At 43.7% G+C, this 25737-nt stretch overlaps 1 protein-coding gene across 5 annotated transcripts in view; it reads right to left on the bottom strand.

Moving 5' to 3' along the window:
• Positions 1-25737, bottom strand: part of LOC126360357 (phosphatase and actin regulator 2) — a 717887-nt gene that overhangs the window by 590340 nt on the left and 101810 nt on the right. For 4 of the 5 annotated variants that reach the window (XM_050007703.1, XM_050007704.1, XM_050007706.1 and 1 more), the window contains exon 1: positions 13768-14251. The exons of the other annotated variant lie outside the window; for it this stretch is intronic. In XM_050007703.1, coding sequence (XP_049863660.1) covers positions 13768-14077 — 310 coding nt within the window. In that variant the 5' untranslated portion in view covers positions 14078-14251. Of the gene's footprint in view, positions 1-13767; positions 14252-25737 lie in introns of those variants that run through there. 5 annotated transcript variants of the gene reach the window in all.

Raw genomic sequence — 25737 nt, 5'->3', positions numbered from 1 at the left:
AAGGGTGTATCTGATCATATTCTTCGAACACATGCTTAGGAATATTCATTAATGGTAAAGCTAAAACGTAGGAACCATTTTATGCAGACAGCGGTTTATATAAGTAAATTCATTTTTCACAGCTAAATATCACCAAGTAAGAATTAAAACAGCTCTACTCATACAATATGTGATCAAAAGTCTCCGGACACGCCCAAAAACTAAGTTTTCCATATTATGCTCATTGTGCTGCCACCTATTGCCAGGTATCCATATCGGCGACCTCAGTAGTCGTTAGACATCGTGATAGAGCAGAATGCGGTGCTCCGTGGAACTCACGGACTTCGAGCGTGGTCAGGTGATTGGGTGCCACTTGTGTCATACGTCTGTAAGCGAGATTTCCACATTCCTAAACATCCCTAGCTCAGCTGTTCCCGATGTGATAGTGAAGTGGAAACGTGAAGGGACACGTACAGTACAAAAGCGTACGGGCAGACCTCGTCTGTTGACTGACAGATACCGCCGACAGTTGAAGAGGGTCGTAATGTGTAATAGGCAGACGTCTACCCAGACCATCACACAGGAATTCCAAGCTGCATCTGTTCAACAATCGCACCAGCTGACTCCATAGTTTGGACATTACTAATGTGGATTTTGATTATTATGAATCAACGATTATAACATCGTCCTTTGCCGAAACTTTAAGTCTCATGCCTAATCTATTACTGTTCTTCGCAGCACTACCCATGAAAGTTTCATTGGTGTACCCATCACAATATCAACACGCCGCAGTTATTTTATGGAGGAAAGACAAAAATCAAAATGCTCTTTGAACTGAAAGAGCCAATGTACACATCGCTGCTCGGGGATTCCGCTAATAAAATAGAGACATGTGGGCAGAGCAATAGCTTTCGGATAAACCTCGTAGCAACGAAGCATCCAGTTAAATCTATTTTCTTTGACAACGTAGACTCGTAACTCCGTCCGCGCTTCAGAGTTGGCTCTAGATTACAACTCAATTGTAGCATAGAAACAGTATTAATACCCTCCGAGTTGCGGACAGAGACCTGCTGCTAACCGGGCACTTTATTGCAGTATCAGTTGCAACGACTCAGTGTGCAGTCCTTGATGTACATCCAATCCCCGCCCCGCCAGGATAAAACGGAGGGTCAGCGGATGAAATGGATACCGGGGCAATCATTTGAAGAGGCACTGTCTATAGATCGGTCCGCGAAACTACGCCCATTACGTTAATAACGACTTTTCCGCCGGTACTTTTATTCCGCGCAGCACAAATGGTACGGTCACTCCATAAATAAAATGTAACAATGCTACTAACTTCCAACGATTTCAATCACGTATTCACAGCGGTGGGGCTCTCCAGTATTTTGATAGTACTCGACGATTACCTGCAGTCGTTGAAATAAGTCTGCCAGCTGGCTATAAAAAAAATATTTTTAATCCGAGCTCATTCATAAACCATAAATGGCTTTCTGCAACGAAAATCGAGTGTGGACGTAAAAAATTCATATACCAGCACTCAACTGTAGTCTCGTATAAAAAAAAATTCATTCTGGCAATACGCGGAACTCCACCGTCTCCAAATCTTCAGTAAGCACTATAAAACGTACTCCTTTTCAACTGCTTATTAGTTCTGGCTACAGTTGAGAATAAATAAATTCGGCTAAAAGAAATTATCAAACCCACATCACATTCAGTAGTAAGGATAAAAGCTTCTAGACGTGAAAACTGTCTGACCAAGGACGTAGTCAACATTTTGTCAGAAGGAGGGGGGCAATCCGATTTGTTAAAACGATCTTAAAAAGGTTGAAGTTTTTATTCATTCTGAAAACAAATGTATTTACTTTTTAATTATATATTTTCTAACGATGGACTGGATAACTTATAATATTAAAGGGTTCAGACCTATTCCGACAATAGCTATCTCTCTCCTACTACATTCTTGTCTTTAAATTTCCGAAACATCTAAAACAAAGTCAGGATTCCTTCAGCACATCAAATCATATCGAGTTCCTCAATTCAATCCCAAATTACGTGTCTAGTTTCATTAAAAGTCTTCAATTTCTTTAAGCAATCAAGAACTACTTTTTAAATTATTATTTTAACAATCAACTTGAAATTATAGCAAGCAAATTTAATTATAATAGAAAACGGAATACAAAAATATTGCCGGCCGGTGTGGCCAAGCGGTTCTAGGCGCTTCAGTCTGGAACAGCGCGACCGCTACGGTCGCAGGTTCGAATCCTGCCTCAGGCATGGATGTGTGTGATGTCCTTAGGTTAGTTAGGTTTAAGTAGTTCTAAGTTCTAGGAGACTGATGACCTCAGAAGTTATGTCCCATAGTGTTCAGAGCCATTTGAACCATTTTTGAACACAAATATTATGAACTGCAGTTTTTGGGTTTAAACACTGATTTATGCTTTGATTTTAACTAGTCTTACGATGTAAACGACATCAGCAATATTTTTTGCGTTTACCCATAATAAGGTTATACAGTCTTCGATGCTAATGAACTGTTCTGTGGTACACAACATACGTTATGGCTTATAAGACGTTTATATACAAATACGTTAGAGTTTTGACGGTTAGACTCATTGTTCCAAGCATATTACGAATAACACAATTCACAGTAGAACATCTTTCTTGCAGCAAAATTTGAAGACATGATGTATCGCCGTTCCAAGAGTGAGCCACCTTTATGCAAAATAAATGGTGGAAAACAGGATTCGCAATCTACATTCCAATGTAAATGTCGTTGAACTACGCATATTGCCGAAATCTTACGTAAACCAACATTAAAATTAAATACTGTCCGCCCGAGAAATAAATAACTGTTCCCCAAAACAAGGTAAGTACTGTAAGTACTGTTACAAAAGTAACGAAAAATTTTCTTACGTGATTGTTTCTACAAATTAAAAACATTACAGTTTGAAGATAACGATAGAACAACCGAAAACACTTGTTATTATAGGGTTAAAAGAGCGTGAACACAGATTATTGGCGAAAGCATGGAGGAGGGGAGGGGGGGGGGGGGGGGTGCAAGGCGCAATCGGCTCAGACGAATTCAATCAACACACTGAAAAAGTCTGAACGAATGGACTACACAATGTGCTGGCATCGCATACCCCTTACGTTATCCACAAACCCCTCCCCATCGTTCCGTATCGGAATCGTAACTGAGTACCGCCCAGGTAACCACACTGGGCGACATTTTGCCACTTGGCCTACTAATGAAACAATTTTGAGCAAATTTTTTAAAGTATTGCAACCATCGTCATTAGAGCGATGTTTTTCTTGGTCAACGCGATTTTTGTGCGACACAGGCAAATCTAAGTGTATTTTTACGTTCTAATTTCCATTTAATGTTCTTTGTAGTTATGTTTACCGTTCCGCTGCCTTGTTGGGATACTGAAATATTGCAACCCCAAAGTCCTATCAGTCTCGAAATAACGACTCCAATGCTAACAATAAACTACTATATATGGGTAATTTGCGTTTTACAGCAACTATTACTTATTTTTAATTTACCATAACGCTAGAGAACGAATCAAAATTAAATCGATTTTCCTCTCCCTTCGTGTTCCAAAATTACCTGTAATTAGACACTATCACAACATCACAAAGAACAAAAGCAACAAACGGCAGCATCGGCATTTAATTCAACTGCAGTAACAAGTGAACTGACTAATAAAACAACTGAGCTTAAGTAATAAAAAAAGATGTGCAGTAGCTGTTCGTGGCTAAGTATGGATGAGCGATAGCTGATAGCGTATCGATAATTAACATCTATTTATGGTCTTGTCGACAACGATAATGCGTATAACTGAAAATCAAAAATATTTTAATTTCACAAATGACTACCAGTCATGTGCAATTTCATTTAGGTGATACGGATGGTGGGGGTCCTTAACCCCCTGAATGACCACTTTCGCCAGCTACATCCTTGGTCCGAAGTACTCGGCAATAGTAAGAAATGAATAAACTGTCCATAAAACCTACGCTCTGACGTTTCAAACGGTCTTCTCTATTAAGGGCCGTCATCGTAACAATTTTGTAGCTTAGCTAGTACATAATCCAACTAACACGTGCCTTCGACGCCTTCCTTTCCCCTTCACCAGTTTCCGGAGGAAACTAGTGTCGCGTATGATTTGATTTTCCTCCTGTTTGTTAGTTCCGACAAGTGTTCCCTACCTATTTTATAATGTTTGCATCACCTCACTTTCTTTCTGTCCGTCCTAGTTGCGGCACCCTCCCCTGTATCACGATTCACTCCATAAAAAGCACGGTCCAAATAATCAATAAGGAAAAACTCTTTCTCAGTGTATCTAAAAAACAAAAATATATACGAAGACAATTACTGCAAAGATTACCGTCAGACTAAAATGCCTTACACGTCTGTTGCTACTTAGGCAATTCCAAAGAATCTAAATAATAAGACACATACTGAAAGTCAGAGAATAGTGTCCGCTTAGTAGTCGTTATACTATACTTCATTTGACGAGAGAGAAATATATTTTTATTCGACGTTTCTTCTACTCAGACTCGTGCAATGTGGAATGTAGTGTAGGCAGTTATATACTGGTTGGTTATAATTAAAATGCAGCTACTCATAAATGTCGAGAGTGGGCTTAATTATCGCCTGGCTGCGAAACTTTGTAGATGTACAACCCGTTAATGCCTAACAATTTACGCCGAATAAAAAAAACATCATTTCCAACTGTCGCCACCAGAGCAAATATGACGGTAGGACATCCTGGCTGTAATTTGAAAAGCGATAACGTAAGTGAACAGTACGGCTACCGATAAGAAGACCGTGCGCTGTTAATGAAACTGTTTTATTGAACGGCTGCAATTACAGTGCTGCATCGAGAAAGTATCGTCGACTGAAAGATTTGAGGACAGGTCAGAAGTCATTAATTGGTTTCAAGAAGTTAATAATGAAATTCGAAAAAAAAACGGGCGAGCTTGATGCGGCACCTGTAAGAGAATGACGTCCTATCCCGGTGGAAGTTATTGCTGTTCATTTTTGGAAAACAAACTACGACCAGCTTAGAGACAGAAGTGACGACACTTTCTGCATAACCTGACCATCATATTGCAGGACAATGCTCAAGCACGTACAGTACAAGCTGTTACTGATTTGTTTGACTGATGGGGCTACTAGGTGCTATACCACCTACTGCAATCCCCTGACTTAAGCCCTCGTAATTTCAACTCGATTTCTACACTGAAGGAAACACTTCACGGCATTCGCTTGAGAACTGCTACAAATTCGTCGGACAATAGACCGCGCCGCTCGAATTGTGAACACAATTGGCACTGCTGAGAGTATCCTACGACTTCCACATCGCTGGCAACGGGTTATACAGAATGGTGGTAACTACTTTGAAAGTCAGTAAAGCTTTGAAACACGTATCTACTTTGTACGAGCTGTAAACAAACAGTTGCCACTATTAAAGTTCCGACCCTCGTACATAGAACTGCAGAATTTGGAATACTGTTCAATAGTGCATTGTGCACGAAGAGCAACTGCACGTGTGGAGTGGATTAACACGCACCTTTATTCTCTGTTCGTTCTTCTCTCAAGAGAGTACCACCAGAGGGCCTACCTCACATACCGTGAAGGGTGCACGAAGTCGAGACCTCCTTGTACGGCATGTGATTCCTGATTTGGAAGAGCACAACTATGTGACAACTAATATTTAAGGCAAGATGGGGGCCAACACCTCATATCTCTCGCCCAGCGAAAGACCTGCTTGATGCAACCTTCTCCGAACGTTATCCTCTCCAGTGGTTCTCCAGATGCATGGGCTACAAGATCACCTGATCTGAATGCGTGTGACTTTTGGCTCTGTGGATATCTAACAGAACGCGGTTACCACGGACACGTTTGGTCTCTACCTGATCTGAAGACCAGTATACAGGAACCCGTTGCTCAGACTGCTCCGGAACTCCTGACAGCAATTATTGATCACGTCGTTATACGGTTGCAGCACATCCTTGACGTCTCCGATGCTCATATTAACAAATTGTGGAAGCGGCATTTAATAATAAAAATCAACATTACGCCTCTCTCACTTGGCTGACACGTCCCGTTTCTAATTCGTTACAGACTTCCAGAACGATCGGAACAACAAAAAAATCCTTGTTATGATCATGTCTGATCGTCATGGAAAAATCTATGAAGTGGCGTAAACGAGTGGAATATCCCGGAGATGATGCCAACGAATGTTAACTGAAGATGAAATGTAATGCGGCAAAATTCGTTCCGCGTGTGCTTTCTTGACGATTAGAGAGCCACCCGTTTTAGTGTGTGCGGGAAACTGAAAGAACAATCAGAAACTGATCTGTATTTACGCAAAAGGCATCACAGGCGACGAATCATGACGTTATGGATACTACCCAAAAGCCAAGCAACAACCCAGCCAGTGGAAGACTCCAAGACCAAAGAAACCAAGGCAGGTGAGATGCCATGTGAAGCAATTTTTGTTTACTTTTTGATCAAGGGGATCGTCAACCATGAAATTGTTACCCAGGATACCATAGTTGACCAAAATTGCTACCTTGAAGTGCTAAAACGTTTACATAAGCAAAGAGAAGAACATGACCCACATTCTGGCAATCAAGAGATTGGCTTATTCACCATGACCACAACAAGGCGTTGAGCGTCACGCAGTTTTTGGCCAAAAACCAAATGACATCGGTTTCTCACCTACCCTGCTCACCGCATTTGGCCTACTATGACTTTTTATTCCCAAATACAAAAAACCTGAAAAGGAAGCGTTGGCCAGACGTTGAGCAATTGAAAAAAAATCGCTAGAGGCAATAAATAGATAACTTCAGACGAGGTCAAGAACTGGTCCCACCAACGAAAAAAGCGTTAAAACAATGTATCTTATGACACTCTTTTCAATGTTTTAAGTTTAAAATGTTCGCCAGATATGCAATTTGTTTAAAAATATTTCTCGATATGTTTAGTTCCCCTCGTGTAGCCTTTTCCAATCTCCGCAATTAAACAAAACTTCAGCGGGCAAGGAGTGGAGAGCCATATCAAAAGATTAGATGATGGAGAGTCATTCATAAACTGAGAACGGCCCCCTCCCCCCATCAAAGGGAACAACACAATAATGAACACTATACACACTGATCGCAGTCATGTACATTAAAGAGACTCGCTGAAGACCCAACACTCCTCTTACCGCGAAGAAAAGCAGGCGCGGACCCAAGGGTGGAGTGGAGTAGTATGAAATACTTCTACACACATACTCCGCAAACCAACGTACGGTGCGTGGTGGAGGGTGCTCTCTACCACTACTAGACATTTCCTTTCCTTTCCTTTCCACTCACGAACAGAGCGAGGAAAAGCGACTATCTATAAGGCTCCGTATGAGCCCTTTCTTCTCATATCTTATCTTCGTGATCATTACGTGAAATATATGTTGGTGGCAGTAGAATCATTCAGCAGTCAGCCTCAAATGCCAGTTCTCTTAGATTTTCTCAATACTTCCTCGAAAAGAAAGTCACTTTCCCTCCAGGGATTTCTATTAGAATTTCCGAAGCATCTCCGTAGTACCTGTGTGTTGTTCGAGCCTACCGAAAACAAAGCTAGCAGCCCGCTTTGTTAACTGCTTCGATGTCTTCCTTTAACCCGACCTGGTGTGGATGCCAAACACATCAGTAGTATTCCAACAATATGTCGCACTTGCGACCTATGCGCGGTCTCCTTTACAGATGAACAATTTTTCCTCCAAATTCTCCCAATAAACCGAAGCCGACCACTCGCCTTCCCTACTAGTCGCACTTCACATCGCTTTGCAACGTTACTCCAGTCAGCTAAACGACGTGATGTGTCAAGGAGGACACTACTAATGCTCTAACCGAACATTACTGGTCTGTATTGTGTACGCGTCAGCATTAACTTATATTTTTCTACACTTTGAGCTAGCTGCCATTCACCATACCAACTAGAAATTTTGTGTAACTCATCTCGTATCCTCCTACAGCCACTCTTCGTCTACACGGTCCCGTGCACCACAACATCGTCGGAAAAAAAACCGCAGATCGCTGCTCATCCTGTCCGCCAGACTATTTATGTACGAGTATATAGAGAACAAAAGCGATCCAAACACACTCCCCTGCGGCACACCCTTGTCTCTCATGAACACTCGCCTTCCAGGAAAACATACAAGGTTTATAACTTAATATGTCTTCGATCCACTCCTCGTATCTGGGAAACAATTCCACAAGATTCGTTAACAGTCTGTAGTGGGGCAAAGTGTCGAATGCTTTACGGAAATCTAGAAATATGGACTCTGCCTGTTGCCCTTCATCCACAGAGTGCTGAGTATCGAGTGAGAAAAGGGCAAGCTGAGTTTTGAATGAGCGATGCTTTCTAAAATCATGCCGATTCGTGGACAAAATTTCTCGGTCTCTAGGAAATTTATTATATTTGAACGGAGAATACGTTCATGAACTCTAGAGCAAAACGACGTAGAAAAACTGGTCTGTAATTTGCGCGTCCGTTCTTTTACCCTTCGTACAAAAAACAGTCGCATCCTCTACATTTGTGGTCGCTTGGGATTTTGCGCTGGGAGAGATATTCGCAATAAATCCAAGCTATGTAACAGGCAATGTTGAAGATACTCTCTGTAAAACAGAACTGGGATTACATGCGTATCTGTGGCGACTTATTTGTTTTCAACTCTTTCACTTGTTTCTCTACAGCAGGGAGGATTATTATTACTATGTCTTCCATAGGGGAGTCTGTTCGATGGTCAAATAACGGTATGTTTGTTGATTCTCCTAGGTGAACGATTTCTTAAACGCAAATCTTTAGTAGAAAAGTAAGTATTTTTGCACATAACAATTTTCAAATTTATTCAGTGAATGTAGCCTCGTGAAAACATACTCTCGAAAGTGTCAGTGCGTTCTACAAATTACAACCTAGGTTTAACAACTATTTTTCGGATGCTGTGAAGGTCGACGGCGTTGCGGCCTGACTGGTAGCATTCGAGTCAGGTAGAGGCGCTCGTTTATGTGCTGACCGTACCTGTCGTTAACAACAAATTTCAAACGGTTCGTGGGTCCACGGGTAGAACTGAAAACCGCGACGAGTTCAGCAAGAAAGAATGGGCAAAGAAAAGCTAAGCAGTGAGAAAGATTGACTTTCGGAAGTGACAGGATGAAACAGGGATCCTTCATCTACATGGTCACACAGCCTATATTCAGAATCTTAATGCCTAGTGACGTACTGATAATGTTGATATTCACTTCAATTTTATATTGTGTTAAGTATAATGTTTTCAAAAATTGTGAGAGTTTGTTACTATTATACTTCTTAAATTTTCGGACGTACGCTATTCAGATGCTTCATTTCTCTAAATAGCCATTCTTGTATGTTATGCTAAACCTACGCGCTGAGCACTGACGTAAGTAAACTACTATCATTACACTAAAACATGTCACTCGAATTAAACGATTTGTTATTATTATCATACAGGGTGGCGCAGACAAAAGTAGCCTGCTTGGGTGTAAAGGAAATAGAGTGAAATTACACAAACGAGGAACTGAAATGGACTTATTTATTTACAATGAAAAATACAGTGAATTATACATTTCTAGAAGATATTCAAAGTGACCCCCTGCAACATCAATACACAACTGTGCACTTATCTGCATATTCGGATACGCCTGGCGGCAAATTCATGGCTGATGATATCTTTCAGTTCCTGTAATGTGTGTGGATTTCTTTTACAGACTTTGCTCTTCGTGTGTCGCCGCACGAAAAAAATCACACGATGTTAGATCCGCCGAACATGGCGGTCATGAATGTTTCCTGGCAATTCGTTCCTCAGTGAAGACATAATGGACTATTTCGAGGGATACTTTAGACACGTGGCATCTTAGTGGAAGAAGCAGTATTGTCTTTCATATTCAGTGAGTTGAGCACAAAATGTATCAAAAATTTCCATATATGCGACCGTGCTGAGGGTAGGGTCAAATAATACCGGCCAAACGATGCGCGTTCCTGTTTACGCGACGCCAAACGCCGAGTTTCTCCATCACGGAAAGATTGCTGACACACATTTTTAGGGTTCTCCGTTGCCGAGTACCTCGTTTTCTGTGAATCACATGACCAGAAATATGAAATCATGCTTCGTCAGTCATGATGTAATGGAAAGGGGCTAGCAAACCACAGTTGGTGTTATTCAAAAGCCACGTTTCTGACTGTGATCTTACCGTCACAGGATATGGCTTCAAATGAAAGTTACATGCGCCCGTTTACGTGTAAACTTCTTTGGGCTCTTAATAACTCTTCGACGAATGTGTGCAATAACGTCCAGTCTGCGAACTGAATGAATTCATTGTCGTCCTACATTTTGCACAGATCCGGAGGTGCACTAGTTTTTATGCAGACTCTGTACTGCCCTCTTTGCTGGTCGTCCTTCATCCTTTATCAGGATATTTCGCGAGTTTCCTGAAACGAACCCGTTTCCAGATATGCTTCCAAAATTTCAATTCTTTCTTCTATCGAGAAAGTAATTTTGCAGAGCCCAACGAGAAACGTCTAACTTCACTGATGAAATAAACTGACACGACAGAAAAGTGCTAACAATCGATTATTGTATAAAACTGTCCATTTTTGTAACTGCTTACTCTATTTCTGAAGTCGAAATATTGCTTACGCACTCAAAGGGAGCGCGGGCTACTATTTACTGCGCCACCCTGTATTAAAACGTTTAATTATTATTGTTGTTGTTGTTTGTGTTAAAATTGTACGCTTCTGTGACATGTTAAAAGTCGGGGTGACGGCAAGACAAATTTGAACAGACGATTCCCAGCAGCCCCCCAGAATCGAACTTTTGACCCGCGCCTGGAGAGAAGAACCCCTTCCACTGATGCAGCTGAACAGCCCACATGCGAGCTAACATTTCTCCGTCACCGGTAACACAGCTACGCGCGGCTAAAATTCGGCCGACTGAATGAAGAATGAGGTAAGACGGCGAAAGTGGCAGGCGAGCTGGTGCTCGGTGAGGTGAGGTGTGACGCCGAGGGGGAAGTGCGGTGGGGGGGGGGGGGGGGGGGGCGGGTCCTGAGTCACCGCGAGACCAGCTTCTCGCTCAGGCCGCCGGCAGCCTTCGCTGCCGTGACGTAAGGCCGCGCATATGGTTTCGTTCGGCGTCCTTCTTGGGACTGCGCTCTCATCACTACCGAGAATTCTCCTCCTAGTCACTTGTTTCCTGGTATAACCAAATAGTCGTAGGCGTTACAGACACACACATGCACAGCATGACAACAGCGAATCTTTCATCCGACGTCCCCTGTAATTTCATTTCGTCTTTCCACGAATTACTGACTCTTACGGGTGTTAGACTGCGCGTCTCTATAGAATCAACCCCTCCATACCGCGAAGATCGCCATCACAACTGGCAGTTCTGAATTAGCTATCATGCCGCTGTTCCCGCTACGCCAGTCTGCTTGGCAAATTCTGTAACACAATTGTAAAACTGGGAATTCCTCCACCCACAAGTGTTACGAGCCCTGGCCGAGTGCCAAAGGCAATATCAACATAGGAAACTACTTTCAAGAGACGAGCCTTCATCTCCAAATTCCGAGATGTGAAGCCACCAAGCCATAGCAACAGCAGCACTTGATTGACTCCACAGGTGTGTACCACCAACTGATACCACATGAAGAAACGGTCAGCAGTCATTCCATAATTGGTTATTTGTGTACACAGTTAATCTCCCGCCCGACTGGTTATTTCCAGTTATGAATCCCATAATACTTTTGCGAGTACAAAATGGTTGACTATTATTAGTGACACCAGCATAATGTTAAGAAATTTGGCGTGTGTTACTTGGAGTGATAACATGTACTAGCATAATTAAAACGTAGGAAGATATTGAGGATTCACTGTTAACAGAAGTGAATACGTAACTGTAAATATGTTACATAATACTAATAGGTTTAATGGCTTTGGCTACTACAGGCGAAATAAATACAACAAAGAAGAAAAAATCACATTGACTCTTCAGTGGGACTTCAACTACTTCCAAAATTGATACGTACTTCGGAAAACAACTTCTGTGATTCAACTTTGTCTATTTTCTTACAAAAATATACAAGAACAAAGAAATTAATTTAGTATCCAGTGGTATGGTATGGCACCTTTACGATGTCAACCACAGCGTTTGTTCGGTGAACTTAATGGAACTATACTGAACATCTGTAAGGCAATTTACATGCAGTGCACACCACCTCTGTGTGGCAACTCAGTTTCTAAATTATTCAGAGTAAAAGCCGCGGTGTAACTTTTATAAACACGCTCTATTTTCCACAGGAGCAGGATGTGATGTAAGTATTTTTAATAGAGGCTGGCAAAATAAAAGTGATCCTACCATTATTTAAATTTATTGGAAAGCTGGCTTCTGATGGCCATCTGATCAATTAATACGCATATTGGTTGGGATTCACGGTTGCAAAGCTTAAGTCCTTTTGAAACGTTGGTATGGCAATAAACGGCAAGCTTGAAGAATGAACGATGGCAAATAATCGACCCCGTGTCGTACATGGATGAGTATTTGGATAACTCGTGTCAAGCGCAGTTTCACTTGATCTGCCGAGGTGCCCTTGAATTTTTATAGTGGTGGTACAACATAACATACAGCTTTAGGTAACTGCAGATAGATGAGTGAAATATTGGGTGAACGTAAACAAGTTTGTTGGTGCGACCATTTTACGCAGCAAGTATATAAATATCTGTTTCATAAATTGAAAAGCCATTTCTCGCTGCAACACAGCATTTATTTACGTCCCAGACCGAATTTCATCTTTAATATCAAAGGTACGCAGTATTCAGTAATTTTTTCTAGAATAAAGCAGTTTTGTTTTTACACCTGTAGTTCGAGATTTGAAACAATACACACAGAAATCATTACGTGAATAAAACGCTACTTACAGTTACTTTTCTTTCCTTCCAAAATCCATGTTTCCTGTACCTGGTCATGTGTTAAGAGGGCACATTTTCACCTCACATGCAGAAATTCGGCAGATATTCGCAAGTGTGACTAACCTATGATTAGATGAGGGAAAAATCAAATTTTGGCAGGCCATACGAGTAACCAGGTTCACGTAAAAATTCCGTTTTAACAGTTTCGCATCTACAAATATAAAGTATAAAAACAAAACTTATTCCAGGAAAAAAGCTGTACTGAAAATGCTTTCCTATTAAAGGTATGAGGAGTCTCTGAAGTGAATGTGTAGCGTATTGCAGCAAGAAAGGGACATCCGAAGAAGAAAAAAAATTGAGTCTCTTACGGCGACGGTCTTCATTTCATATTCACATTAGTAGGCTTCGCCAACCGTCAACTAAATTGTTACCTTCCAGCCCAGCCCACAGTAGACATCGGCCTACGCTACTGCCCACTTTATCACCACAATCGTGATTACGTGGTGGGTCACAATTACTTTCTAACCGGTCTGTCTTTTCGGAACACACCTGCTTTGATTTGACTGCCAGTGAGGCACCTACACATACCGAACCAGACGAACGCGATGCTGAGGAAGGAGTTATCAGCGGTCAGTAGCATTGTGCGCGGTAATTGCAGGTAAGATCGCTGGTGAGAGCGCGGGGCTGGCGCAGCGGCAGCGGCGCTGAAAAGAGCACTGACGAACAGCGGCGCGGCGGGGCCACCGCTGCCAGACGTGGGGCAGTGTCTGGCGGCCGGCACGTGGCAACAGCGCCTGCGCAGCGCGCCGACTCACCCGTGCGCTCGCGCTCCCGCTCGCGGTCGCGCTCCTGAGCCAGCGCCTGCGCCTGCGCGGGCGTGGCGGGCGCCGTGGCGGGCCGGGACAGCCCCAGGCCGCGCACCTGGCCCTGCTGCAGGAAGTCCGACAGCGACAGCGACGACGCGATCAGCTGTCGCCGCTCCGCGAAGTTGAGCAAGTCCAGCGACGACGAGCGCTGCACGTCGCCGCCCGGCGGCGTCTCGCCCAGCTGCTCGCCGCCGTTGCCGCCACCGGCACCACCGCCGCCGCTGCCGCCACCGGCGGACGCCAGCACGCGCACCGACATGGCGCCGCTATTTGGCACACCCACACTGCACTGACACCATCACTACCGATCCGCACTGTACCTCACACGCGACGGCCCCTGCCGAACGGCTTACGCACAAATTCACACACCGCATTGCGCGGCCACCGACACGCGACTGAAGGCGGCTGCTGCTGGCCGCTCCTGCGAACCCCCGACAAGGCCAGCCCGCCATCAGACGGCCGGTGGAGGGGGAACGGCGGAGTAGGGGCGGGGGGGAGGGAAGAGCGACCGCGTGCGTGCGCATCCGGACACTGCCAACCCCGGCGCACTGAAACTGCCAGTGTGGAGCGGAGACGCTCGCGGAATTGCTGCGATGTGGTGGGCGCGCCGCCAGCGTACGACACTAAACTGGCGCTTCACTGCAACAGGTTGCGCGCGCCGCTACCTTAGCCTTCACTCTAGGACGAGCGCAACCGACACACTCGTCGTGTCGACAAACAAAGTGCGAAGTGAGCGGTTGGCGAGAATGTTCCCTCTGCCTTATTTACAAAAGTAATTGCTCCCAAAGAAAAAAAAAATATAAAACTGCACTCCTTAAGCCACTTTAGTGTAGAGGACACTGCTCCGGTCGCGAATGGTGCGCGAGAACAATTCTTCTAAGTCTCCACGTAAACTCGAAACTCTCTAGTTTCACGTTTATCGAATTTTCACGAAATAGAAGTACCAGATGGGATCTTAATACGTTGATATAATGTAGGCAGCAGATGATCAAATAACTAAAAACACAAGTCTTGGTATAAATTTTTGGATACCACGGGAGATATTCAGTTTAACTGATGGAAGGAGAAAAAATAAAAATGCAGCAAATAAAGCAGCCGAAAGGAAATATAAATACTCTAAACTCCACCCGAACAGGCCTTAGAAGGCCCAACGGTACCGACCGGACGCCGTATCATCCTCAGCCCACAGCCGTCACTGGTGGATGTGGAGGGGCATGTGGTCAGCACACCGCTCTCCCGGCCGTTAATCAGTTTACAAGACTGGAGCCGCTTTTTCTCAGTCAAGTAGCTCCTCAGTTTGCCTCAGAAGGGCTAAGTGCACCCCGCTTGCCAACAGCGCTCGGCAGACTGCATGGTCACCCATCCAAGTGCTAGCCTAGCCTGAAAGCGTTTTTTTTTTTTTTTTTTTTTTTTAAATGGCTCTAAGCGCTATGGGACTTAACATCTGAGGTCATCAGTCCCCTGGACTTAGAACTACTTAAACCTAACTAACCTAAGGACATCACACACATCCATGCACGAGGCACGATTCGAACCTGCGACCGTAGCAGCACCGCGGTTCCGGACTGAACCGGCTAGAACCTCTCGGCCACAGCGGCCGGCGACAGCGCTTAACTTCGATGATCCGACGGGAACCGGTGTTACCTCAGCGGCAAGGAAAGGCAACATAGACATCTAAATAAATGAGATTGACAGAAAGTGCAAAAGGCAACCGTACGACGTGCCGTTCAACAATTTCATTCATACTGACAAGGTGTGTAGCGACGGCTAGAAGTTCAACATATGTAAGCTGGAAGAGATTTCGAGAAACTCCTTTTACGAAGATTTTGGTGTGTTTATATGCTTAGTAGGCTCGTAAATATTCAAGGAGTTCGCAGCCGAACGAGTAAGCGCTTGCTGTCACAAACTCGATGTCTTTGGATCAAATCTTTTTATTCCCTCGTAATTCCAACAACATTCCAGCATATAGTAGGGCCGTGAAAAATTAATGGTTCATTTATTATTCTAATAATATTCATTTTGAAAAAAAAAGATTTTTTCTTAAGGATTGGAACCAAAAAACCTATGAAGCACTGCAGAAATCCGGATGATACAGATCGTAGAAACGTGGAAAACAATAATTACTGCGACATACAGCACACGTAATGAACGCCTTATTCTTCCACGTGCGTGGATTTTTCGACGTGTCTATTGCAAAACAAACTTCCTTTGATTTCAAAAACGGTCCTCGGTCGCCATACAATTTCGAGGCATACGACGCATACCGAAGCGCATCATCAAATACTGATGCAGATGGCTCCAAAAGAAAAGCACTACCAGTAGTGAGATTCGATCCACAGACCTGGCGCTTACTCGCTCGGCTGCGGAGGCCTTGCAGGCTAAGTGACCGAGCGAAGTACGCAAGTACGCCTAAAATTTTCAAACTGGATTTGGTCGAAAACGGTCGAGAATTGTGTCGGTATGTTAACGGATGTTCAAGCCCTAGTAGTGCCCTATACACACTGTCATTATGAATTAAATCGGTGAGGGGAAGGTCATACGGTTCCCTTGTAAGCAGGATTGGTTCAAGGACAAACGTGAGTCTATAGAAGCAGGTATAACTAGGGGGAAGACAGACGGGGCTTGCTTACAATGCACTTCACCCAGCTGACCAAGGGCTTCGAAATTCTTTTTCCCGGCTATTTTGTTCGTGCAAAATCCACCTGTTGCCAAAAAGTAAACTGTCAAAAAAATGACAGCGGTGCAAATTCTGTGGCCAGATGCGATGAAAATATTCTCTGATCGATAAAGAATAACTGAACAAACATGCGTGGTTGTCGTCTTTCTTGGCCTGGATTTCCAAGCATAACAGCCATACTCCCTCCCTCAACAAGATCTTGAGGAGCCAAAACAAAATAGCGCAACCCATCGATAATTCATTCTTTGCGTTTGAAGGAGAAAAAACGGAGCAACAATCTATTATGGTCGAGTGCTGGGTATATCACCATGTGCTCAAGACAGGCAAAGCAAGCAGTGGGGGCTTGTGGATTCACCACCGCTGAAAAGGTGATATTGTTCATAAGGAACAAACTGTCACACAGATTGTATACAGTGTTTAGAGGTATTCTTACGTATATCTGAGTAGAAGTGAACAATTGCTGATTATTTAGGTGTCTTAAGTAGTGCTATTTATTTCTGTTGCCAGAGTTTGCGATTTTTTATTGGTTGTATTCAGTGAATCCAGTTTCCTGGGATAGTCTTTCATTTCCTATGGTTCAGGTAATATTTGATTAAAGATGGATAGGGACGGAGCCTGCAGGGGGAAGTGGTCACTATCCACAAACAGTTGGAAGCTGCGGTGCCCACAGTCTACAGGCTTTCGGGTGCTGCCCTGGTCTGCGGTGGCGCATCTCAGACGAATGCTTTGGCACCTCAGGAGCCTACAGCGTCGCCTGTGATTGCTCATGCTGATGCATCTTCCGATTCGTACGTCCTGGATGGTAGACACTAGACCTGATGGTTGTTGCTGAACAGTAGTGGGTCGCCAATCTCTGGGTGCACACCACCTGACCCTTCAACAGAGCGTCCTCGACGCCTGTGACGCTATACGGAGAGCGGGCGGAACTTGCGAAAGAGTGCAGCAGTCCAAGATGCGTACGGAATATCAGACCAACTGTGTGATTGGACCGAAGAGTTTCTAGCAAAACGAACGCAGCATGTCATTGTCAGTGGTTAATTCTTCAGACGTAAAAGTGTCTGGAGGGGAACCTAAATGAAGTGTTATGAGTCAATTACTTTGCACAATGTATATGTATAAATGACGTCGTAGTCACCGACGGAAATTCCAGGAGGCTTTCTGCGCGTGATGCTGTTGTATGCAGAGAAGCGGCGCGGAATTAGCCGAGCGGTCTTAGGCGCTGCAGTCATGGACTGTGCGGCTGGTCCCGGCGGAGGTTCGAGTCCTCCCTCGGGCATGGGTGTGTGTGTGTTTGTCCTTAGGATAGTTTAGGTTAAATAGTGCTTAGGGACTGATGACCTTAGCAGTTAAGTCCCATAAGACTTGACACACTTTTGAGCATTTTATGCAGAGAAATCGCACGCTAGAAAATTGTAGCGAAATGCAGGAACACCTACAGAGGATCGACGATTGGTGCTGGGGATGGCAATTGACCACCAGCATAAACAAATATAATGTATTGAGTGTACATAGACAGAAACATTCATTATTGTATGATTACACGATTGCAGAACAACCACTGGAAGCTGTCACTGCCATAAAATATCTAAGAGTATGCGTACAGAGTGATTTAAATTGGAACTACCAACTAAAACAAATGGCATGATAGGCAGATGCCAGACTAAGATTCATTAGAAGAATCCTCAGGAAATCTAGTCCATCAACGAAGTAAGTGGCTCACAAAAACCTCGTTTGATCAACAGCCGAACATTGCTCGTCAGAATGGGATCCGTACCAGACAGGATTGCTAGAGGAAACAAAGAAGATCCAAACAAGAGTAGTGCATTTCGTTACAGGTTCGTTTAGTAAGCACGAAATCGTCACTGAGATAATCAACTCCCTCCAGTGGCAGATGCCACAAGGGGGCTGTATTGCATACCGGTGTGGTTTACTGTTAAGGTTCCGTGGGCGTACATCCCCAGAATAGTCACTAAATATACCGCATCCTCCTAATTATGTCTCGGAAAAGACCATGAAGGTAAAATTAGAGAGATTCGAGGCCACACGGAGGGTTATCACCAGTCGTTCTGCCCGCGAACTATTCGCAAATGAGGGGGGGGGGGGGGGGGGGGGGGAGGGTGACAGTGGTACACAAAGCATCCGCAGCTACCCAACACAAAGTAACTAGTGAATATGAATGCAGAGTGGCAGTGACTCCTTCCTGATTCCTCGGATGTAGAAACTATTGCGTGGCTGGTATACTATGTGATCAAAAGTATCCGGACACCTGGCTGAAAACGACTTACAAGTTCGTGGCGCCCTCCATCGGTAATGTTGGAATTCAGCATTTTGTTGGCTCACTCTTAGCCTTGATGACAGCTTCCACTCTCGGAGGCATACGTCCAATCATGTGCTAAAAGGTTTCTTGGAGAATGACAGCCCATTCTTCAACGAGAGCTGCACTGAGGAGAGGTATCGACGTCGGTCAGTGAGGCCTGGCACGAAGTCGGAGTTCCAAAACATCCCAAAGCTGTTCTATAGGATTCAGGTCAGGACTCCATGCAGGCCAGTCCATTACAGGGATGTTATTGTCATGTAACCACTCCGCCACAGGCCGTGCATTATGCACAGGTGCTCGATCGCGTTGAAAGATGCAATCGCCATTCCCGAATTGCTGTTCAACAGTGGGAAGCAAGGAGGTGCTTCAAACATCAATGTATCCCTGTGCTTCGATAGTGCCACACAAAACAACATGAAAAACACGACCACATCATAACACAACCGCCTCCGAATTTTACTGTTGGCACTACACATGCTGGCAGATGACGTTCACCGGGCATTTGCCACACCCACACCCTGCCATCGGATCGCCACATAGTATACCATGATTCGTCACTCCACACAACGTTTTTCCAGTGTTCAGTCTTCCAATGTTTACGCTCCTAACACGAAGCGAGGCATCGTTTGGCATTTACCTACGTAATCTGTGGCTTAAGAGCAGCCGCTCGACCACGAATTCCAAGTTTTCTCCGCTCCCGCCTGACTGTCATAGGACTTGCAGTGGATCCTGATGCAGTTTGGACATCCTGTGTGATTGTCTGGGAAGATGTCTGCCTATTACACATAACGACCCTCTTCAGCAGTCGGCAGTCTCTGTCAGTCAACAGACGAGGTCGGCCTGTACACTTTTGTGCTCTGTGTCCGTCCCCGTTTTCACTTCACTATCACATCGGAAACAGTGGACCTAGGTATGTTTAGGAATGTTTGATACCCAATCACCTGACCAAGTTCCAAGTCTGGGAGTTCTGCGGAATGCCCCATTCTGCTCTCTCATGTTTTCTAATGACTACTGAGGTCGTTGATATGGAGTACCTGGCAGTAGGTAGCAACACAATGCACCAAATATGAAAAACGTATGTTTCTTATCACGTAGTGTATTTCCAGAAAGATGGCAAAGCGATTTTGGAGGTGGAATTTTTCAGTAACAGCAAAAATGAAAACTTCTACCGCCTTGAGATCCGCCAAGTTATCCATCGTTGAGAAAAATGTGCCGCATTGAAAGGTGAATTTGTAGAGAAGGATTAACACCATTACCAAGTTTCGTGGTCACTGCTTCGTGCTTCCAACGCGATAATCAAAACTTTAGACTCCCTCTCATGCAATCCGTTCTTAATACATATTTTAAACGTAATATGCAATAATATACAATTTCCTTCGTATTACATAGCACCAATGTGTCCTGCAAAACTCGCATACGGAGCTTAACGCTGTTATCTCTCCCCCCCCCCCCCCCCCCCACTTCCCTCTTCCAACTATTGTCCACATTAAACAACGCCCAGCCCAAGTAATTAATAAGCAAAGACCTTCACGAAGATTTCAGAGGAGCGAAGATTACAATAAACTTTCTGGTTTACTTAGCTTGTCATGTTGAGATGGCTCCAGTTCTTCTTGTCTAGAGGTCTGATTCTTGAATCTGGAAATCTTACATCGGGTCCTCACGGTTGGTTTGAACTAAATAAATCTGAAGATTGTTGTTGCGGCATTTTTATGTAAATATATTTTCTCACATTTTAATATATCATCCAGTATTTTGATTTTTCACATTAACAAAGGCGAAATTACATTGTTCGCACAAAAATACGTCCGATTACATCAGAGGCATGCTTACGACTCTCACACTCTACGGAATAACAATATTCCTAAGGTCTCCGTATGTCCATCGTTTTAGAGATTGTTGCTGGACTCGGTTGTTCGATAGAGGATGTCAAATTAAAAACTTTTCAGCCGTCAATTTTCAACCTTATTTTGTTTGGCAACCAGTTTCAGCATTTACTACGGCATCTTCAGGTCCCTGACCGACGTGTGGGAAGAATCTACCTCGCTTGTGGCCAAAACAGAGGCCAGCAGTACTGGCGTCAGTAGATATTTGCTACAGTAACCACTTCAACCATCACCTGCCAGCTCACTGTAGCAAATATCTACTGACCCCAGTACTGCTGGCCTCTGTTTTGGCCACAAGCGAGGTAGATTCTTCCCACACGTCGGTCAGGGACCTGAAGATGCCGTAGTAAATGCTGAAACTGGTTGCCAAACAAAATAAGGTTGAGAATTGACGACTGAATAGTGTTTAATTTGACATATTCCAAAGGGTTTACAATTTTCCTTACAAATGAATTTCTACTAGTTTCCGTTACATTATCAATTTAGATTATTATTTCCTAAATGAATCCAGAAATAAATACAATAAACAGTGCAGGGTTGTGTAATTAATAATACAATTTTTAAGTGTGCATATATTTCATAATTTCAAATGTTTATAAAAAATTATTTTAACTGTACATTCAGAACTAGTACTTATCGATTATAATATCGAAGCTAAAATATTTTATAAAGTTATTTCTTTTCATAAATTTCAGCTTGAAATATAACATACTGTGTATAAAACTGTATGAAAGTTTTCAGAAAAGCAACTGAAATAAACTGACCTGTTCAAAATTCGAAAATAACACTGGTATCGACAACTACTGTTGAGGGAAAAGTAATGCTAGAGGAGGTTGTCCCGTTACAGCGCCCAACGGGCAGTTATCTCCGTATTTCAATGCATCCCATCACATTCCTGAACTCAAAGCGAAGACTAGCGAGGAAAAAACGCGATGGTAGAGAGGCAGTCAGCACTATAATGGGCAACCTGCTCTCCACAGCTCTTGGCTTACACATTGCGGCGGGTGATATTTAACGTGAACGACACGGATGCATTTCTATCACCTAAATTTCCCCAGTCATTTCCACAGGGCAGGCATCAGAGACTCCCCAACTTGTTCGTCCGGCTCAACATCAGAAGGTGCTTTAAATATTCCTTCCGTGTGAGTGGTACGGCGACCAGCAAGTAGCTTTTTGTAAGGGGCTAAGCAAATTCAAACACTAATAACCACCAACATTAGAAAAAAATGCAAAATGTCTACAAAGCCTTCAAACCATGTAAAGACTTCGTAACCTACACATCTAAATTAACAGCTACTATGAGTTACGTTTGTATTAACATCATTTGTTGTAATCTTGACAGGTATTGCTAACATAATGTGGTAACGTCTCTGAGGTCTGTACAAAAAATGCCAATAAAGATATGTACATTAAATTTTAGCCATTTCATCCGTCAGTTTTCACAAAAGCCACGTTCGTGCAGCTCCACTGTTGGTGATGTTACTCTTAAGCGAAAACGTCACGTTAGCACTAATCCCAATCGTTGCTCTGATAGGCCTAATAAATTAGTAGGTAGCTATAACGTAGTGCTTGAACCAGTCGTCAAACAGCCTTTTTCAACTGTTACACCTAAGGAACAGACATCAGTGGCACAAGGCACAAGAACGAATGCGCGACGCCAATTAAACTGGTGCACACAACAGATACTATTAGTGGGAGTGGGTTTGATGGAGTGACGACGCAGGATACATCACGCTGCTCTCTGACTGTAGTATATGACACTATCGTAGCCTGCCTTATGAGCTGTGCTTCCTCTAATATATTGCGGAGATATTTGAACTTGGCAGAGGCTTGTAACACTCTAGGGCTAGTTTGTGCTCGGATCATTAGTTTTAGTCAATGGTAAACTGAAATAACGTATTTGTGAAAACACATTACACAAATTCATGCTTCATGAATCTGATCTTCTCAGTATCAACATATTAATGATTCTGCAAAATCCATTCCATCGTGATTCGAAGAAAATATTGTCTATCTTCTGGAGTGAACTGCTTAAAGCCCCGAACTTGAAGCCGTCCAACATCTCTGAAGTCAACTGGGGCATCAGTTTCATGTCACATTAATTTGCTAAAATACTTGGAATCAAGTGTCTGCCATGATACAGGAAACATTGTGCAGATTCTGCCTCCATTGTGCCACGACGTTGCAGACATCATTCATCGGAGATTAAACGATATAACAAAGCTGGAGGAAGTCCGATATGTTCTTGGTTACATGACTAACATCCTTGGAACGCATGGCGGTGGCAATATCTAGACTTTTGTCCACGAAGTGTACTTGCAAAGCACGCCACGAACAAGTAAATAGCGAAGGAAGAGGACTTTACCTTCTACTGAAGGTCAGCCACGTGTTTACTGAAGGAATATCCGGAAGAAAAGGTCGCAGTACCGGCGCTCCTTGTACACAGTGACCAGTCCTGCTACTTCTTAGTTGCAGTTGCGCTGCCTTGCCTTGCCTCTAACGTTTTCGAATGGACTAACAATAGCCGTTTCTACCGTTAAACCTGTTCGTATTTGGGATGGGAACAAGTCGCACAGACTAGATTTAGTATCACATACACTGCCCTCAAACCCCCACCCCAACCTACCCACTCATCTCGTTCTCTCGTTCCACCATTCATCAATTTATATATGAGGAATCAAAAAGTTTCCGTTCGAAGAGCGCAAGTCTATAACCAATCAGGCAAAATCACCCGATAATTGAGGTAATCATCTCACCGACGCACCGGGTTAAGGATATTCGTGGTAAAACGCAGTGTCCTTCTGCGCGAAGATGTCCGTAACTGCAAGCTGCATATTCTCGTCCGACAGGAATCGTCGATCCTCAAGGCCTGTTTTAAAGGACCCAAGGCGGTATAATCACGTGGGAGGAGAGCTCGAGTGTCTTCTAGTTGAGATGGCGTAACTTCTGCGTTACACTTGCTATAAGGGGACGTGCGTTATCATCAAGTACCTCGGACTCTGCGCACCACTCCACAGCGGTGCTTTTCGACAGGCCAATAAGACTGGAAGACAAAGATCGAAGAGTTCGGATAAAAAAGTGTGTAAGACAAGGATGTTGCCTTTTTCCCTACTGTTCAATCTACACGTCGAAGAAGCTATGGCGGAAATAGAAGAAAAGTTCAAGAATGGGATTAAAATTGGAGGTGAGAAGATTTCACTGATAAGTTTTGTTGCTGCCATTGCTATCCTCGGTGAAAGCGAACAAGAATTCTAGGATGTGTTGAAAGGAATCAACAGTCTAATAAGTACAGAATATGGAATGACAGCAAATCGGAGAAAGACGAAAGTAATGAGAAATATCAGAAATGAGAACATCGAGAAACTTTACATTACAATTGAGTATTACGAAGTAGCCGAAGTTAATGAATTCTGCTACCTAGGCTGTAAAAGAATCCATTGCAGACTAGCAATGGCAAAAAGGGCATAGCTGGCCAAGAGACGTCTGCCAATATCAAACATACGAGTTAATTTGAGTAAGACATTTCTAAGAGCGTACGTTAGGAGCGTAGCACTGTATTCTGGAGAGACATGGACTGTGGGAACAGAGAGAATCGAAAAAATTGAGATATGGCGTTACAGAAGAATGTTGAAAAATTATGTTGTCTGATAAGGTAAGGAATAAGGAGGTTCTTCGCAGAATCGGCGAGGAAAGATACATATGGAAAACACTGACAAGAAGAAGGGACAGGATGCTAACAGATATGTTAAGAGATGAGGGATTAACTTCCATGATACTAGAGGAACCAGTAGAGGGTAAAAACTGCAGAGGAAGACAGAAATCGGTATATATCCAAGAAATAACTGAGGACGTAGGTTGCAAGCGCTACTCTGAGATGAAGAGGTTGGCACAGGAGAGGAATTCGTGGCGATCGGCAACCAACCAGTCAGAAGACTGAAGACAAATAAAAATCAAATGCTTGGAGCAACTGACCTGGCATGCATCCGGCATGGCGAACTATCTGGACGACATTCTCGTCACTGCTAATGACCAGGAGTTGGTGGCCAACCTTGAAGCTCTTTTTACTTCTCTCCAACAAGCGAAACTCTACTTAACATGTGCAAATGCCGTTTTTCGACCCTCAGGTGGAATACTTTGGCTATGTTCTCCGTCCTTCAGGAATACGACCTACGCCGCAGTATGTTCAAGCCGTTCTGTACCTTTGAGTCCCAAGGAACATTAAGCAACCACAACCTTCGTTCGGCCAACTTCATTATTATCGCAAATCATCCCACATGACGCGACCATAAAAAAAAACCGCTCCTTCAGTTGTTACGCAAAAATGTGAAGTGCACTTGGGCTCCCTCCAGCGATAACGCCGTAAGAGATCTCAAATATACCCTGCTCCTTCCTACATGCGTATTAACCCTCAAACTCTGTAACTGTACCAGCTAATGCTTCTGATTACGGCTTGGGCGCAGTATTACCTCGTGACGTAGATGGTGTGGGGCAGACTGTTGCGTTCGTATCCTCAACTCTGACACAGTCGCAGTACAATTACATCCAAATAGAAGAGGAGGCTCTGCCTATTGTGCTCGCACTCAAGAATATTCACGATTATGTGTACAGGCGACTTTTCACGTTACCGACTGACCATAATTCTCGTTCAGAACTGTTCAAAGCAAATTCCAATACTCCGATCAAATCGGTGCTTCGCCTCCAGAGACAGGCACTGTTTTTCACTATCTATACGACATCAGACATCGGTCAATAGATCAATATCCCAACATTGACATTCTCTCCAGCTTACCATTGGAACAGGACATGCAATTCGATTCGGAACCAGGAATCTGTTGGCACATGGGCATAGAAACAGAAGAAGTTGTAGAGCTGTAGCCATCCTCTCCTTGGATGCAGAGGAAATCAACCGTCATTCCTCGGAGGGTCCAATTATCCGGGAGTTACTTCGTCAGGTGCACCGAGGGTGAATGGTGGATTAGAAACAATTGGTTCAGCCTTAAGTCCAAGCATTTTGGTACAAGCGATATGAGTTTCCACCCTCA

This window comes from Schistocerca gregaria, chromosome 1 (assembly GCF_023897955.1).
Source record: "Schistocerca gregaria isolate iqSchGreg1 chromosome 1, iqSchGreg1.2, whole genome shotgun sequence".
Classification (NCBI taxonomy): Eukaryota; Metazoa; Arthropoda; class Insecta; order Orthoptera; family Acrididae; genus Schistocerca; species Schistocerca gregaria.
The sequence above is the reverse complement of the archived record's forward strand: the minus strand, read 5'-3'. Positions and strand labels throughout refer to the sequence as shown.